General features: G+C 34.3%; 1 protein-coding gene across 8 annotated transcripts in view; it reads right to left on the bottom strand.

Moving 5' to 3' along the window:
• The window catches only part of AP3B1 (adaptor related protein complex 3 subunit beta 1), a 265,515-nt gene that overhangs the window by 60,435 nt on the left and 188,680 nt on the right, over positions 1-16,400 (bottom strand). For 7 of the 8 annotated variants that reach the window (XR_012015574.1, XM_072794100.1, XM_072794111.1 and 4 more), the window contains one exon: positions 10,356-10,462. Coding sequence is in view for 7 of the 8 variants with exons in the window: in XM_072794100.1 (XP_072650201.1) it covers positions 10,356-10,462 (107 nt within the window). In the remaining variant the exon portion in view is untranslated. Of the gene's footprint in view, positions 1-6,346; positions 6,487-10,355; positions 10,463-16,400 lie in introns of those variants that run through there. The other variant, XM_072794122.1, reaches the window with a different exon arrangement.

Genomic DNA, 16,400 nt, shown 5'->3' with positions numbered 1-16,400 from the left:
TATATCAAGCACTGGGACTAGAAAGGCCAATAAATAGGCCCTGTCCTATCTTCTAGTGACTCAGAAACTAAGTCTTATTAGATCTACAATATGTTTCTAATATAAAAGATAAGGCACCAGATAAGGCACCTTTTCCCTATGCTGACACGGATCTTACTAAAGTCACTGGCATCTCTCTACTTAATTTCCCACAGACTTCAAGAGATTTAATACTGGAAGGGACCTTAAAAAACAACCTATCACAGTCTTCTAATTTCATAGATGACAACTTGAACTGAAGTCAAATTTTGATGCACTAGTTTAAATTTACAAGATAACTTTGCCAGGTTACATATTCTACGAGGGATGGATTTTGCTTCAGTGAAAATATGAAATGAGTTTCTGAGATTATGTATTAAAAATTTGTCATGAGGGGCAGCCCAGGTGGCACAGCAGTTTAGCGCTGCCTGCAGCCCAGGGTGTGATCCTGGAGACCCGGGATCGAGTCCCACGTCAGGCTCCCTGCATGGTGCCTGCTTCTCCCTCTGCCTGTGTCTCTGCCTCTCTCTCTCTGTCTCTATGAATAAATAAATAAAATCTTAAAAAAATAAATAGAAAGATTAAAAAAATAAAAATTTGTTATGAAAACTTTCAAATGTACACAAAAGTAAAGAGAAATATAATGAACAGCTAGTTACCATAAGTAGCTTTAAAATTTTTTCAACATCTGCCCAAACTATTCTGCATTATTTAAAAAGCAAATTCCAGAGCAGCCCTGGTGGCTTGGCGGTTTAGCGCCGCCTTCAGCCCGAGGCATGATCCTGGAGACCTGGGATCGAGTCCCACGTCGGGCTCCCTTCCTAGAGCCTGCTTCTCCCTCTGCCTGTGTCTCTGCTTCTCTCTGCCTCTAATGAATAAATAAATAAAATCTTTAAAAAAATAAAAAATAGAAAAAATAAAAAGCAAATTCCAGATATAATCTAATTCTCAAGAAATAGTTTGGTTAGTATACCTAACAGATAAAGACTCTAAAGAAAACGTCAATACTATTACTACATTAAAGAATAATTTCCTTTAATTTCATGTAAAATACAGTGTTTACATTTCCTTAACTATCATACATGTCTCTTCAAAGTTGGTCTGCTTGAGTAAGGATTCAAAAAGATAAAACTTGGTATCTCTCTTAATCTAAATTATTAATTTTAAAGGAAAACTTACTGATATTTTGTTTGCATGTGTGTGCATACAGAATTGTAAAATATATCATTGGTATTAATTTAACATTTGGAGGAGATATTTATATATTCAGTAATGTGGAACAGCTGCAAATTTAAAGAAATAACCCTTAATGATAGGTCTATAAAAGCTGTCTGTAATTACATTCCTGAATGATTTGAATAATAGTGTGTCTGATATATTCTAAGATAAGTGGCTTTTACTTTTCTTTGATATTAGGGTCATATACTGTACTTATCTATTTTTACCCCACGCTCTCCTCTCTCTGGTAATAAATTAATTTTTTAACATTAGTTGGGCATGTGCCCTATAGTTTAATTCATTTTCTTCTCCTCTGAAGAGCAACAAAGTTTATTTAAGCATCACAATAATACTTTCCATGTTTCATTCAGGTTTCTCATGTTAAAAGATTTAATACTATTTATATAAATTTTCCATACCATGCTTTATCTTATGTTCATAAAATTTTTGACAAGTTTTTTAAAAGAGGAACAAAGATAACAGAAGTTAACTTGGCTGATGTATGGTTAAATAATAATTAATAAACTGGCTAATGTATAATAATCTAAGATACCTTAAAGCTTAAAAAAGTATATTTCAATGCAAATAGCACAAATTCAACACAAGCAACAAAGTTTGAAACCTAGCAGTTGACAGTAACACAAAGTTCAATCAACTCTGGATGTGTAAAATAAAACTGCCAGAAAAGAGTCAATCTTTTTTAATTGAATATTTTAAAAACCTTTATTTACTACTACAGTACATTTGATTATAATAAATAGAAGCTAGAACCCATAATCTTGGGAAAAAAGTCAGTACATGCTTAGGGAACCATTTCAGCTCTGAAAAGAGTGAACCCGTAGCAAATGAAAGGAACTACTTATCAAAAAGTAGAAAGAAGAGGAAAAGAAAGGCCCAAGGCTTTCTTTATTATTACCTCTTTGATCCCTCAATTTCTTGTCGATTTATATACATATTTTCTATATTTTGCTGGGTGACCTGCTTTCTTTGGGAAAGAATATGTAACACGCAATCATTACTAGTTCATCTGATTAATTAGCATCTGATATAATGGATTTTGTATTGTAGATAATTTTATTACAATATCAACAAAACATTATAAGTATTATCCACCAGTCAGGACTTAGATTGGCATACATTTACTTAAGCCAAATAAAAAATATTTTCAAATAAAAATCCTGCAACTAAAATTAACAATAATTTTTTTTTAATAGTGAAAGGCAATAAAGGGGAAAGGAGAAAAAAATGAGTGGGAAATATCAGAAAGGGAGACAGAACATGAGACACTCCTAACTCTGGGAAATGAACTAGAGGTGATGGAAGGGGAGGTGGGCGGGGGTGGGGGGTGACTGGGTGACGGGCACTGAGGGGGGCACTTGATGGGATAAGCACTGGATGTTATTCTATATGTTGGCAAATTGAACACCAATAAAAATTAAATTTATATATAAAAAAAAGCAGCTCCTTTTAATAATGTAGGAAAGGGAGAGATAATAATGGTCTGGTATTAACTATAAGACCTCTGAAGTAGTGCAGAAATAAAAAGATGAAGCAATAGTATGACACACCTTTAAAGTTTAATTTAAAAATTAAAGCAACTCATACCCAGAGGAGAATTGAATGAAAGAGTAAGATGGGACATGGCTAGGCAATGGAAGCACAAAATACTGTCAAATTTTAATTAAAAAATGTTTTCAATTTAAGCAGACCCAGGCCAATGATTTTTCATTATTTTTACCACAGTTCCATGATTACTGACATTTTCATCAGAACAAATAAAGGATTTTTCCCAAATTTAAAATGACAAAATTATTTTTAATTTTGACTTATAATTTCCTCTTCAAAGGAATTTGGTCTTAACTGGACTCATCTTTTAGCCTGGGGCTTGAATATACCATAAGTGTTTAAAATGTAAAAAACAGATGTTTTTTAAAAGATAATTCTTCCATCATATTAGAAAACAAACTTTATCACAGATATATTATTTGTTTTGGGTAAGAAACCACATATTCATGAAATGTCTTGCACACGACTTAGTAAATGCTTGTATCAATATAGATTCCCTCCCTCAAAGCACTGTGTCCTTGCAGACAACAAGAAGAAAGCTCTTGCTTTCTTCTGGATAAACAAGACAAGTTGACTGGGAAACAAAACCAAAATGCCTTAGCCTAGCTAGCATTAATTAAAAAGAGAGAGAGATCTACTTAAAATAAAAGTCCACTTAAGAGAAACAGAAATCAACTTCAATTATAACTGTCATCCTTACAGTATGCAATTATCCTAATAATTCCCAATTCTGTTTAGTAAATTTCATACTGAGTAAATCAGATTCTGCTTCATGAATTACGGTTTCTTTTTTCTTCATATTGTTTTTAAAACTGATAGAGTAACCTGTACACCAAAAGCAGGTCTGACAGTCACTCTTCTCTATTTTCCAATTAAGTTCCTCTAACACAAACAGGGTCAGGACCTCAGCCCTAATCATGGACAGTTATAGCTTCATTAGTTGCCAATCTCTGTCAATAGCAAAAGCTGCAAGCCTAGTTGCTAGCCTTTTTTTTTTTTTAATATTCCTTACATAAGGAACTTGACAAAACTAATGATAAATGTAACTTCAGATGGTGAATTTGGTTTATGTATTTTTAAAAAATGCCTTTTCTTTGCCTTATTCTGCTTGTCCTGATTATAAAGTGCATTAGATATGGGATTCTTTCTTCCTACCCTTCAGTCTGAAAATCCCTTAAAGGGTGGGTGAGGGGACTGTAGTTAGATGACTTCTTAGTCATAATAACAAACTTAAGGCCATTCTTCTGCAGGTCACAGTAAACTCCAGACTGGCTACTTGTAAGAACACTCACAAACCTTAGTTTAATGCTATTATTTCCACTGTCTTCTCCCAGGCATCATGAGGCTTTATTCAACATTGTTAAGTGAGGAAGTGATGTTTCACAGCAGCAATTCAAGGAAAGCAGATTGTGAACATCACGGACTGTGAAAATTATCCTTCTACTTGCTAGAAAGGAAAAGTAGTTTAGATATCTAAATTTTAAAGTCTGTTAAATGTCAAAAGTAACTCTCATTAGATTTTCAGCTATAATAGCACAGAGGGAGATAGGTTGGACCATAGAGCGTAGCCAATATAAAATCAGAGAAATAATAACAAAAATGACAACCTGTATCTACAGAAATTCCCAAATGGGCAAAACAATGTTATACAATAAATCACCTGTATTACTATATGTCTTTGATGACATTTTTCATTATATCATTTACTCAATTATAAACTCTCTGAGGGCAGAAACCTAGCTCAACTTGTTCACTGTACCTTTGGCACCTGCCTTATATTCTGGCCTGAATAAATACTTGTTGAATGAATGAAATATTTACTGGCACATGCGTAGTAAGGAATTTAGTGTCACTCAAAGAGAGATCTGGACTTGGTCGTAGCTCTTGAGAGGTAATTTCTAAACCCTTGGAAATTCATGAGTGATAGAAGTGTCTTTAATTATTCACAGCAAGCCCTTATAGACCATACCTGATAGCTGCTGCCAAGAAAGTGATTCACAGCAAGCCCAAACAACTAAGGCTAAGCAGATGCTCTGTGCATACCACCCTTGATGCCAGTTGGGTAACCTGGAAGCTATGAATTTCAAACCCACCCAGAATATCTTTTTCTTCCTTTGGTTGGTTCTAATTTGTATCCTATTGCTATAATAAGACTGCAGTCTTAAGTACAGTGCTTTCCTGAGTTCTTTGAGTATTTCAGTGAATTATCAAACTTGAGGGTAGTTTTAGGAAATCCCTAAACCTGCAGTTGATCTCAACAGTCTCAGGCCAATTTAACAGTGGGCAGGACTGTGCCCTTAACATGGAGTTTGGATAACTTCCAGTAGCATATTGTATCGAGTAGGGCTTTTCTTTTTCCAATTCTAGTTTTTCTTTCATGGACTGTTCCTGGAATTAGTTATAATTCTTCAATCTATTGCCTTGTTTTCTATAATGATCATTTTTTAAGTGAATTTTCCTGTACCCTCCTAAGTTAATTCCACTTGGATATTGTGATCCCTGAAGATCAAATCACTTATTTTATAGCAGCTAAGTCAGTGCTTCTTCACTAGTGTGCCACCAATAGGTTAGAAGTTGTGTTGTGCTGCTGCTCCCACCATTAGCCCTCAGGAAGGCCAGGTGGGGCCTGTGGTAGTTGGAGCACCTAGGCTGGGTACCTATCACCTCCTGCAGTAGTCTCTGTTCACTCTAGAGCATACTACAAATATTATCACTTTTCTGTATGTACCATAACATGAAAAGATTGGAAAGCAGTAAGTTAAAGGAGTCATTACTACAATTTTCCCATGCCAGTAATGTCACCAACATATTTTTCCAACATCAGACTTGTTATTCCAACCTATTTGTGCTATACTTGAGCCACATTGAACTACTGTTTCTCTAATATTCCAAGTCTGTTCATACCTCGAGCATTTGCATACCCTATTTCCTCTGTTAGTATATCATTCTTGTTCTACTCTAGCCACATAGACAAACTCTTACTATTCTCCTAGATTCAGTTCCAAGGTCAGATATAGAAATTTTTTTCTTAAAGAAAAAAAAAAATTATTTTCTAAGAGATCTTGATCAACCAGTAGCACCTAAGCAGATTTATACCTCCATTGTAGCACTTACTACAATAAAATGATTTGTCTGTTTCCTTTCCTAATCTGTGAGTTTCCTGATACCATGTTCTATAATTCACTTCCTTTACTGACTCATCTTCTTAGCCTTTTCCTTTGTTGCCTTTAAAGCATGATGTTTCCCAGAACTTCATCTGTCTCTTCTCATACCACATGACAGCCATAGAACAGAATTCAAACTTTTTCAGGCTAATTACTTCATTTACTTTTCATGAAAACATAATTGCTTAGGAAAAGTATTATTTCCATTTTATAAATTCAAAAATTAGAGTTTACACAAGTCAATGAATTGCCCATAGTCATGATGATAATAACAAACTCAGCCAATAGACAATAGATAGACAACAGATAGACAGCAAGTATATGGGTTCCAAATTCAATGCATTTCCTAAATGTTGTGCTGACTTTCTAAATGAATTCTTGGTATTTTAAACTAGAACTCTTAAAAAGTATATTCCCATAGAAACCTTCTGGCTTGTGATTAGGTGCTAAAGAACCACAGGTATTATACTTCCATTATGGGTTTCATAGCATTGGGGGATTGAACCCAGAAGTCATTTCTCTGTAGAGGAAATAAAAATAGAAATAAAAATCTAAATATTAAGTAGAAATAAATATCTTAGAAATAAAATAAATAGAAATAAAAATCTTAATATTAAGTAAGCAAATTAATAAATTTTCTTATAGAAATAAAAATCTTAATATTAAGTAAGCAAATTAATAAATTTTCTTATAAAACTAATTTGAAAAGAAACATGAAAATGCAAAGAATGAGACCAGATTTCATGTTGATGTTTATCAGGAAAAAATATATCAAAAGTTTTCAGAGGTAACCTGAACTGTTGAATTCATTTTAATAGTTTTGTGTCCCAAATATATGAAAGAGTATTTAAAGCAGAAAAGACCAATTTTCACTCAAACATTTCCAAAACCAGAGGTGAACAATTTATTCTTATTTTACAATTATTCTTATATTGTCTTTTCTCCCACCTCACTTTTTTTTTCATCCCTTCTGGAAGCTGTAACATTCTGAGGATTATTCAGAGCCTGAGTTCCTGGGGCTTCATGTGTAACAATTTAGAAACTCTTAGCCTAACAATAACCTAGTAGAAAAATTCATTAATTCACTAAAAAGTTTACAGTATGTTCACTGACATACTGCTACAGGAAACGAAATGTTTCTTCATTTTTAGCCATCTGGCCAACTGTCAATTAGTTTCAACTAAGAATGGAATAAATACTGTGCCTATACATCTTGTTTTTCATACAGCTTGAAAAACTAGGCCTTTCTTTATAATGATAATGATATTCGTTGGGAATTATGTTTAAGAATCTCTGTGTTCTGAATATATAATTTAAAAAGAACAAATAGTGAATTTTTCATTTGAAAAATAGTTAGTGTGAAAAAGGAACTGTTTCACTACAAATATTTTGGTAATTTCAAAAAAAAAAATCTACCCCTATTCTACCAAATACACAAGGAAAATAAGGTTAAATAACCCACTGAAACAAATGAAAATCATCTAAGGACTAGAAAGTCATATAAACTTGGAATACAACTACTAGAAACTTCAATGTTTTGGAAAATTATGTTACTGATGGCAACACCACAACCCAAACTATTTGAGTTGCTAATACACCTATATTAGTCTGCATTTATAGTTGACACACTCATGGTGGTTCTACATACATATTAGTGCCAGCATTATTTAACTACTTCAGTACATTTCTAGTGTAATCATGGACAAGTATTTATATAGCAATATAACTATTACCTTATTGAAAATTATTTCTTTCCTTTTATTCACTAAGGGAAACATGTTGATTTTAAAATTATGGATGTACTCTTATCTATGAATTTCATTTTTGGATCCAAAAGGCTCCCATATTTGTAGACGTCCCATACCATCATATGAGCGTTGTAATTCTTGCATTTTCTTTTGATATCTTTAGTCCATTTCTTTCTAAATTCATATACATAATGAAAAACTGGCAATTAGCTTCATTAATCTTTTCAAAGTACTGTTTTGTGGGCTGGAGTTGAGATTAGGAACCATGCCGTTCTGCATCAAAACATTCTGGTTATTTCAGGATGCCTGGGTGGCTCAGCAGTAAAACATATGCCTTCAGCTCAGGGTGTGATCCCAGGATCCGGGATTGAGTCCCGCATCGGGCTCCCCTCACGGAGCCTGCTTCTCCCTCTGCCTATGTTTCTGCTTCTCTCTCCCTTTGTCTCTGATGAATAAATAAATAAATCTTTAAAAAATATATTATTTCAATAGGCTCCACTTTTTGAAGTTCTACCTTTCTCTTTGTTCAAGTTCTATCCCTTTCCTTATTTGATTGTTGCTGGTGAACTTCTGGTTGCCATTCTTATTACTACTATTTGTTTATTTTGTTAGCTTTTGGTGATGAGGTCTGAGATCCTGCTTTTTATTCAGCTGAACTTGACAGTCTTTTTTTTTTTTTTTTTTGTGAGTATAGTTTACACACAATTATACTTTCAGGTATACAACAAAATGGTTCAGCTTTGCTCTATATTATGCTATGCTCACCAGAAGTGTAGCTACCACCTGTCACCATACAAAACTATTACAATATCACTAACTGTATTCCCTAAGCTATACCTTTTATTCCCGTGACTTACTTATTTCATAACTAGAAGCCCGTATCCCCAATCTCCTCTACCCATTTTGGCAGTCCTTTTTTGGTACACTCTTTGGATGGAGTGCTTTTCCTTTCCTTTGAAAAGACCACCCCAATAAATATTTTTCTTAGTATAAAAGGGTGAGTCCTTCAATTACTTTGTGATGAATGAAACTTTATTGCAAACTTTCCTAATCTCAACCGTGTTCTTCTTACAGTTAATAAAGTATGAGAGTCTACATAGGGTCCATTATCACATCACTTTTAAAAATATTAGTTATTATTTACTGAGTAATGACAATGTGCCAGTCACTGTTCTAAGAGCTATATATTTATGATCTCATTAAAGTCATACCAATCCTATAGGGTATATATTATCTTCAGAGGAAAGTGAGGTGCAGAAAAGTTACACACCAACTTGCCCAACCACATAGCTAGTAAGTGGCTAAGCAGAGGTCTGTACCCTGGTCATCTGATACCAAAGCTCAAGTTATTTATCCATCATCTCACTGCCTCCCAAGGTTTTAGGTCCCTCCTTTCCCCTAAGGACTAACTGCTTCACTATAGATTTTTTTGACTACTACTTTCTCTTTACAGCCTACCCAAATGCTCAAGAAATATTTATTACTTAAATATGAAAGATTTAACTGCTTCTTTTCACTGCTTTCTCCCCATCTTTTTCAATGTGCCTTTTCCTGTTAGCAAGAAGAATATCAAACTAAAACCAGATATCGTTCTTACTCATTTCTCAGCAGTTAGAGATCACACCATTCTACAACTTAAAACAACATGCTCAGCTTAATAGTATTCACTTGTGATTTCTGAACCAAATGGTCCTGATAATCACATTTGCTTTGATGGGAAAGTTTCTGTAACAATGTACAAGGATTAGGTACTCCTCTTTCTCACTTGTGGCAGAATCAGCTCTATGCTCCTCAGCTCAGATCCCCAATTACGTACCCTGCAGTACCCTGCCAGCCACAGGAACCAGTGATTAACCAGATCTATTCAAGCTACCTACCTATGTTCCCATCAGAACTTATCATTTTATCTCTTACTTTGTCAGGTTTCTGACAACAAATTAACAGGAGGTCAAGCATATCAACAGATTATACATCTCAGGCAGCATGCCTGATTTAGAGTGAAAGGTTAGTAGATATAATACGCTAACACAGAAAAAGTTATTGCAGTTTCAGATACTAGGACAGGCCGATGGTTTTGGCATTATTTTGAGATAGGCCAGTCTCTTGCCTCACTTAAAGCCATACCCCATATGTAGCATTAAAAAATTTTTTTAGAGATACTAGTGCATGTAAATAAACATATAAAGATAATTCAAAGAGAAACATAATCTTGAATTTTAAAACGAAAATGTCAGGTACTTTTAGTTGCCTCTGGTAAAAGAACAGTGTAATAGAAATAGAATGTGGGAATATAAGTCTGTTAACATAGACAATAATTCTTCATGGCAGAATTTATGTATATAAACAAACTCAATGTGGCAAAGAATGCTTGTATGTTATACATATGTAAGAGTGCCAGAGAAAAATGTACACATGATAATTAAATGTGAATAACAAGCAGAAGTCAATTATGAGGATAATGGTTTGGGTAGAGCAAATTTTAAAAGTATTTATAAAATTAAAAGCTCAGACCTAAATTGAACTTGTTCAGAGGAGACACTCTTCAAGACTAAGAATCCACTTTGATTATTTGCACTTTAATAAGAAAGATGCAATAGTATCACATGAAAACGGAGCTAGTATTATTTTGAAAATTACTTACACTGATGACTGATGAAGAAGTTGACAAGTTTAAACCTTCAAGATCAGCTATTAAGCTTGGAGAAAGAGCTGGTGTGGGAAGTACAACTGGTGTGGATACTGGGTTAACTGTAAGAAAAGGCCCAAATTAGCAAATATGCATGAAAATTTAATTCATATTATTAAAAGCTACATTTTTATTTTGTTAGTAAATCTAATTAAATTACCGTGATTAATAAATCTATGACAATTCTATTTAACATCCTGATTTAGTTAAGTTAGTATCAAGTCACGGCAGTTATTTGTCTTAGCTTTCAAAACATAATGGCAAATCCTATAACAAAATAAGGATACAGGGATCCCTGGGTGGCGCAGTGGTTTGGCGCCTGCCTTTGGCCCAGGGCACGATCCTGGAGACCCGGGATCGAATCCCACATCAGGCTCCCGGTGCAGGGAGCCTGCTTCTCCCTCTGCCTGTGTCTCTGCCTCTCTCTCTCTCTGTGACTATCATAAATAAATAAAATAAAAAAAAAATTTAAAAAAAAAATAAAAAAAAAAAAAACAAAATAAGGATACAAATATCCTGAGTAATAGTTTTTGAAAATTTTTATCACATAACGTTATCACTAACATTTATCATCCAGTAACTTCAGTAAAAAAGAAAAAAGGTAAAGAAACATTTTTTTCAGCTAATATAAAGAATAGCAATGGTTTTCAAGAGTTCTCTATCAGGGATCCCTGGGTGGCGCAGCGGTTTGGCGCCTGCCTTTGGCCCAGGGAGTGATCCTGGAGACCCGGGATCGAATCCCACGTCTGGCTCCTGGTACATGGAGCCTGCTTGTCTCTGTGCCCCCCCCCCTCTCTCTCTCTCTGTGTCTATCATAAATAAATAAAAATTTTAAAAAAAAAAAGGGTTCTCTATCAGAGCCAGAAGTCTTAAAAGGGTATTTAAATCCTTTCTGTATTTCACTCTCCACTGAAATAAATACAAGGGCCCAGGATACCTAACTCACTTCTAATTATACTTTGTCAGCAAAAGCTATGTGCTAGATAGAAATTTTTGATTCTAAAACCACTAAGCACATGATATCAGGTATGTGGAAATTTGAAAATCTTTGAAGTATAGATCTCATCCTCCCCTGCTTTAAGACTCTTCAGAGGCTCACAACTATCTATAAAAGTCTAACAACTTAATTAAGTGCATAAGGTTCTCTATGATCTAGCTCGTCAGTGTCCAATAGAACTTTCTGTGAGGGGGGATGCCTGGGTGGCTCAGTGGTTTAGCGTCTGCCTTCGGCCCAGGGCGTGATCCTGGAGTCCCAGGATCGAGTCCCACATTGGGCTCCCTGCATGGAGCCTGCTTCTCCCTCTGCCAATGTCTCTGCCTGTGTGTGTGTGTGTGTGTGTGTGTCTCATGAATAAATAAATAAAATTAAAAAAAAAAAAGAACTTTCTGTGATGATGGAAATGTTCTATAGCTATGCCGTCCAATATAGTGGACACTAGCATATATATACCTAATATACTCTTGAAATATGGCTAGTATGACTAAATAATTGCACTTCAAATTTAAATTTAAGTAGCTATGTGTGGCCATTAGGCATCATATTGGGTAACACTGGTCTCTCTCAATTTCATGAGCAACTCCTATGTTCAGCCTCTACTGATTAGTAGTTCCCATTATCTTGTTTCATGGCTTTGAGTCTTTTATATTCTATTCTCTTTACCTAAGAAGGTTCTTTTCTGCCTTGTTTACTTTGGAATGTCTACCAATTAAGGTACCACTTAGAAGTAAAGCACCAGGTGACTCACCAAAACACAGCTTATATGTGTCTTCTTTGTTCTACTTGGAATCATACCTCTCTTGTAATACAAATTTGTGTCTTTTTATTTCTACTAGTCTGTTAATATATTTTTAGTGCTTAGTAACTGCTTGATTGTTGAATGAAAATTTTAAATGTGGAAAAAGTCTTAGCTTCCAACAACTTCTCAGTTCAAAATAAGACCATAAAGGAAGTAACATTTACTTAATTTGAAAGGATTATTCAAACCATCTTTATCTCATTTAGTCTCACAATATCCTGTATTTAGGCAGAAAAAATATGAATAAAGTTAGGAATAAAAAATGATATTGCCCAAAGGAGAAAATTTTCAAAGGAAGCGTTAAATAAAATTTCAACATATACAACAGAAAAAGCAGAGTGGAGGAGGGAATGGAGCCTTTGCTTTTTCCCTTGTACCTTCAGTGTGCCTGAAACACTGCTACAAATCCCCAGGCTCCCTCAGACTTATGTTGAAAATCAATGTACATTTAGCAAGTGTCACAGGGAGTTGGGGACAGAGAGAGGGAAGACCAATGGGGATATATGGTGGTAAGAGAAAGCTTCACGAATAGGAGGAAATGAAACCCAGTTTTTAGTTAAGAAAAGGGTTTAAATAAAAGGAAAGGAAGAAGCTGGTGAATCAGTAGGTAAGAAAATACTATGAACAAAGGCTGAGAGGTGGGAACATGTAAAGCTAAGAGGGTTATATTTATCCTGTACACCAAAGGGAGCTGTTAAAAACTACCAAAAAGAGTAATGATATATGTACTGCTGGATATCAGTACAATGAACAAACTGAAAGGGAACAGTCAGGCTGGCAGTGAGGAAGAATGTTCAATAATTTATGCATGACATGAAAAGGACTAAAGATAAAAATAGTTGAGAGGGCAGAAAAAACATTTAAAGACATTTGTAAACGGAGTCATAGGGAGATTATGCCTTGCAAAGGTCATAAAACAAGTGAATGGAAGAATCACTGTGGGACCAGGAACTAGTTCTCCTATCTTGGATCAAAATATGTTGCCTTTACATGGCTTTCCAAAGGTCACTTTTCTGGTAGCTTCTAAATGTTTGTTCAGTTGTTTGTCCTTCGATCCATCCATCCAAAATATTAAATGCCCATGTAAGGGAAAAAAATGAGTAAGAAATAGCCTCTGATTCTGAATATGGCTTGTCCTAAAGACAGAGAGGAAAAGGACATCAAAAGACAAGCCACAATCTCATACTAAAGTTTCACTTAAAAAAAAAAAGACAAGCTTTTAGTATCATTTAAGAAGACAGAGGCTTTGGTATTAAAGAAATGACTATACATCTGTTCACAGGTTTGACAAGATAAAAACTTGCACTGAAAGTTAATCCTAAACTGGATTCTGAGATGAGTTGACTATGCTTACGTATTTAATTAATGTGTAAGAAAATCATGATTCTCTTAGTTAAAAAAAATAGAAAATAAAAATAACCTGGCATACAAATTAAAACCAGGTATCATTTCTACCCCTCAAAATGGCAAAGGCAACTTTTAAGTAGAAAATTCAGCATCAGTAAGGGTATAAGGAATCAGTACTCTCATACCAATACTGTGTAAGGTGGTACAAGCTTTGGGAAGGGCAATTTTATTTTATTATTTATTTTATTTTATTTTATTTTATTTTATTTTATTTTATTTTATTTTATATTTTATTTTTTATTTTATTTTATTTTATATTTTATTATTTTATTTTTATTGGAGTTCAATTTGTTAACGTATAGCATAACACCCAGTGCTCATCCCATCAAGTGCCCCCCTCAGTGGGAAGGGCAATTTTAGACAAGAGAATTCTTCAAAGCGTTTGTCCCTTACAACTCTACTCCTGGGGATTTGTATTAAGAAAACAGTAAGGGAGATAATGTAGTAACATACTTATGATGATGTATACTGCTTCACTGATTACGAAGACAAAAAAAGGAAACAGGTTAAATTTCCAACAATAGTAAACCTGTTAAACAAAATTTATTACAACAATATAAAGGATAACTATGCAGTCATTAAAAATGAAATTGTTAAAGAGTATCTATGGCAGGGAAAGGAATGTAAATGATAAATAAATGATAAAAGTATTCCAGTATGATCACATTTTGGGGCAGAGGGGATTTGCATATGAAAAGATCTGAACTGGCATGTCAGATGGTAAACCCAGGGTATTTGGATTACAAATCCATTTTCTTTTTATTTTTAAAACTTTCTGCAAAAACACTTTTTTCTTTACTGAAGTACAGTTGACTCTTGAGGAACACAGGTTTAAACTGTGAGGGTCCACTTACACATTTTTTTTGGACGCAGTATAATGCTAAAAATGTATTTCCTCTTTCTTATGATTTTCTTAATAACACTTGTTTTTCTTTATTTTAAGAACATGATATATAATACCAATAACATACAAAATATGTGTAAACTGACTGTGTTATTAGTAAGGCTTCTAGTCAACAGTGAACTATTAGCAGTTAAATCTTTGAAGATTCAAAAGTGATAATGTGGATGTTAGTGTCCCTTAACCTCCACATTGTTCAAGAGTCAACAATATATTTAATTATAAGATAATTATACAATTATTCTTCTGATCAAAGTTTTGCATCAAACTTAGGAATACATAAAAGTTTTAATATATACTGGTTTAATATGAAGCTTTTTAACTTGTTAAATGTAATTGCTTGTTGCTCCAATATTATCATCATCTCCATCATAGGTAACATCGTTATATAATGCTTATCACATGCCCAGCAGAATTTTAAGGACTTTTACATTTATCAACTCATTTAATCCATTTATAAGCCTAAGAAGTATTACTATTATCCCAAGAGCACAGTAAGCTTAAGTAACTTGTCCAACATTACCCTGCTGGTAATTAAAAGAACCGGGATTCAAACTCAGACACTCCAGCTCCATTGTTTCCTCAGTCACTCCATTCCACTGCCTCTATTACAATTTATTCCACAATATGATATCATAGACCATAACGTTTATGACATCTGAAGCATGATTACTGGTGGCTGATAAAAATTTTTAAGAGTTAGTTGTACCAATAGTATAATTACATAGGTTTATATTTCTTTTCTTTTTTTTTTAATTTATTTATGATAGTCACAGAGAGAGAGAGAGAGAGAGAGGCAGAGACACAGGCAGAGGGAGAAGCAGGCCCCATGCACCGGGAGCCCGACGTGGGACTTGATCCCGGGTCTCCAGGATTGCGCCCCGGGCCAAAGGCAGGCGCCAAACTGCTGCGCCACCCAGGGATCCCAGGTTTATATTTCTTATAAAAGAACACAGGGTATGATTGTTTTTTTATGATCATCCTGTCAAGATCACATGGTATGGAGTACTAAAAGATATCTTCATTTTCAGAAATATAAAATATCCTAGGAACTCTCAAACTATAATGGGAGAAACAGAGTTCCTTGGTAGTGGCAATGTTGTATACATTTAAAATCTCCAGCATGCAGCAGCTTGTTATATGATAACAAGCACCCAATAAATGTTTTCTGAAAGAAGACATAGATAAATTTTAGTACTTACAGTTTTCCTAGTATATGAAATGCAAAACCTCTGTGGATTATAATGTGTCTCTCAGATAAAACTTAAGGAATGTTTTTGACCCTCCTTCAAAATTAATCTAATTCTCACAGCTGAGAACTCAAGCTATTACTGAAGAGTGACTTTTAGTTTCTGATCAACAAACTATTTATCATGGACAATGGAGAACTACTATAGACTAATAAGCAGCATAAATGATGTCAGCATCTTAAGAACCATTGTCAACAAAGCTTCTCTCCCCTAACACTCTGCTTATCTTTATGTCTGAGCTCAAATCACAGTTCTTCCAAAAGGGTCTCTGTAGCTTTTTAATTGGTTTTTGTTTCCCTCTTCATTGATTCATATTTTGTGCCTTTTTTGTTCGGGTATCTGTGCCCTGAACTAGATATTAGTCTCTAGAAGAGATGACTAAATTCTATTTATCTGTTCCAGCAAACAAAAAAGGATATCTAGCAAAGTACTCTTACACTTAGCAGACAATCCACAAATATTTGCTGAACTGACATCTTAAAAAGAGAGGTTTCAAGTGTCATTTCTGACAAACACAGAATAAAAGATTTTTAAAGAAATAGTTATCAGGTATTAAAAGCAAACAGAAATATATCCTATGTTAAGTTAAAATTTGTCAGGATGAAATTTCCTTGCAATTAAAAAGAATCTTACGTTTCAGTTCTCA

This window comes from Canis lupus, chromosome 2 (assembly GCF_048164855.1).
Source record: "Canis lupus baileyi chromosome 2, mCanLup2.hap1, whole genome shotgun sequence".
Classification (NCBI taxonomy): Eukaryota; Metazoa; Chordata; class Mammalia; order Carnivora; family Canidae; genus Canis; species Canis lupus.
Note: the sequence above shows the minus strand (reverse complement) of the source record. Positions and strands in the feature narration are given on the sequence as shown.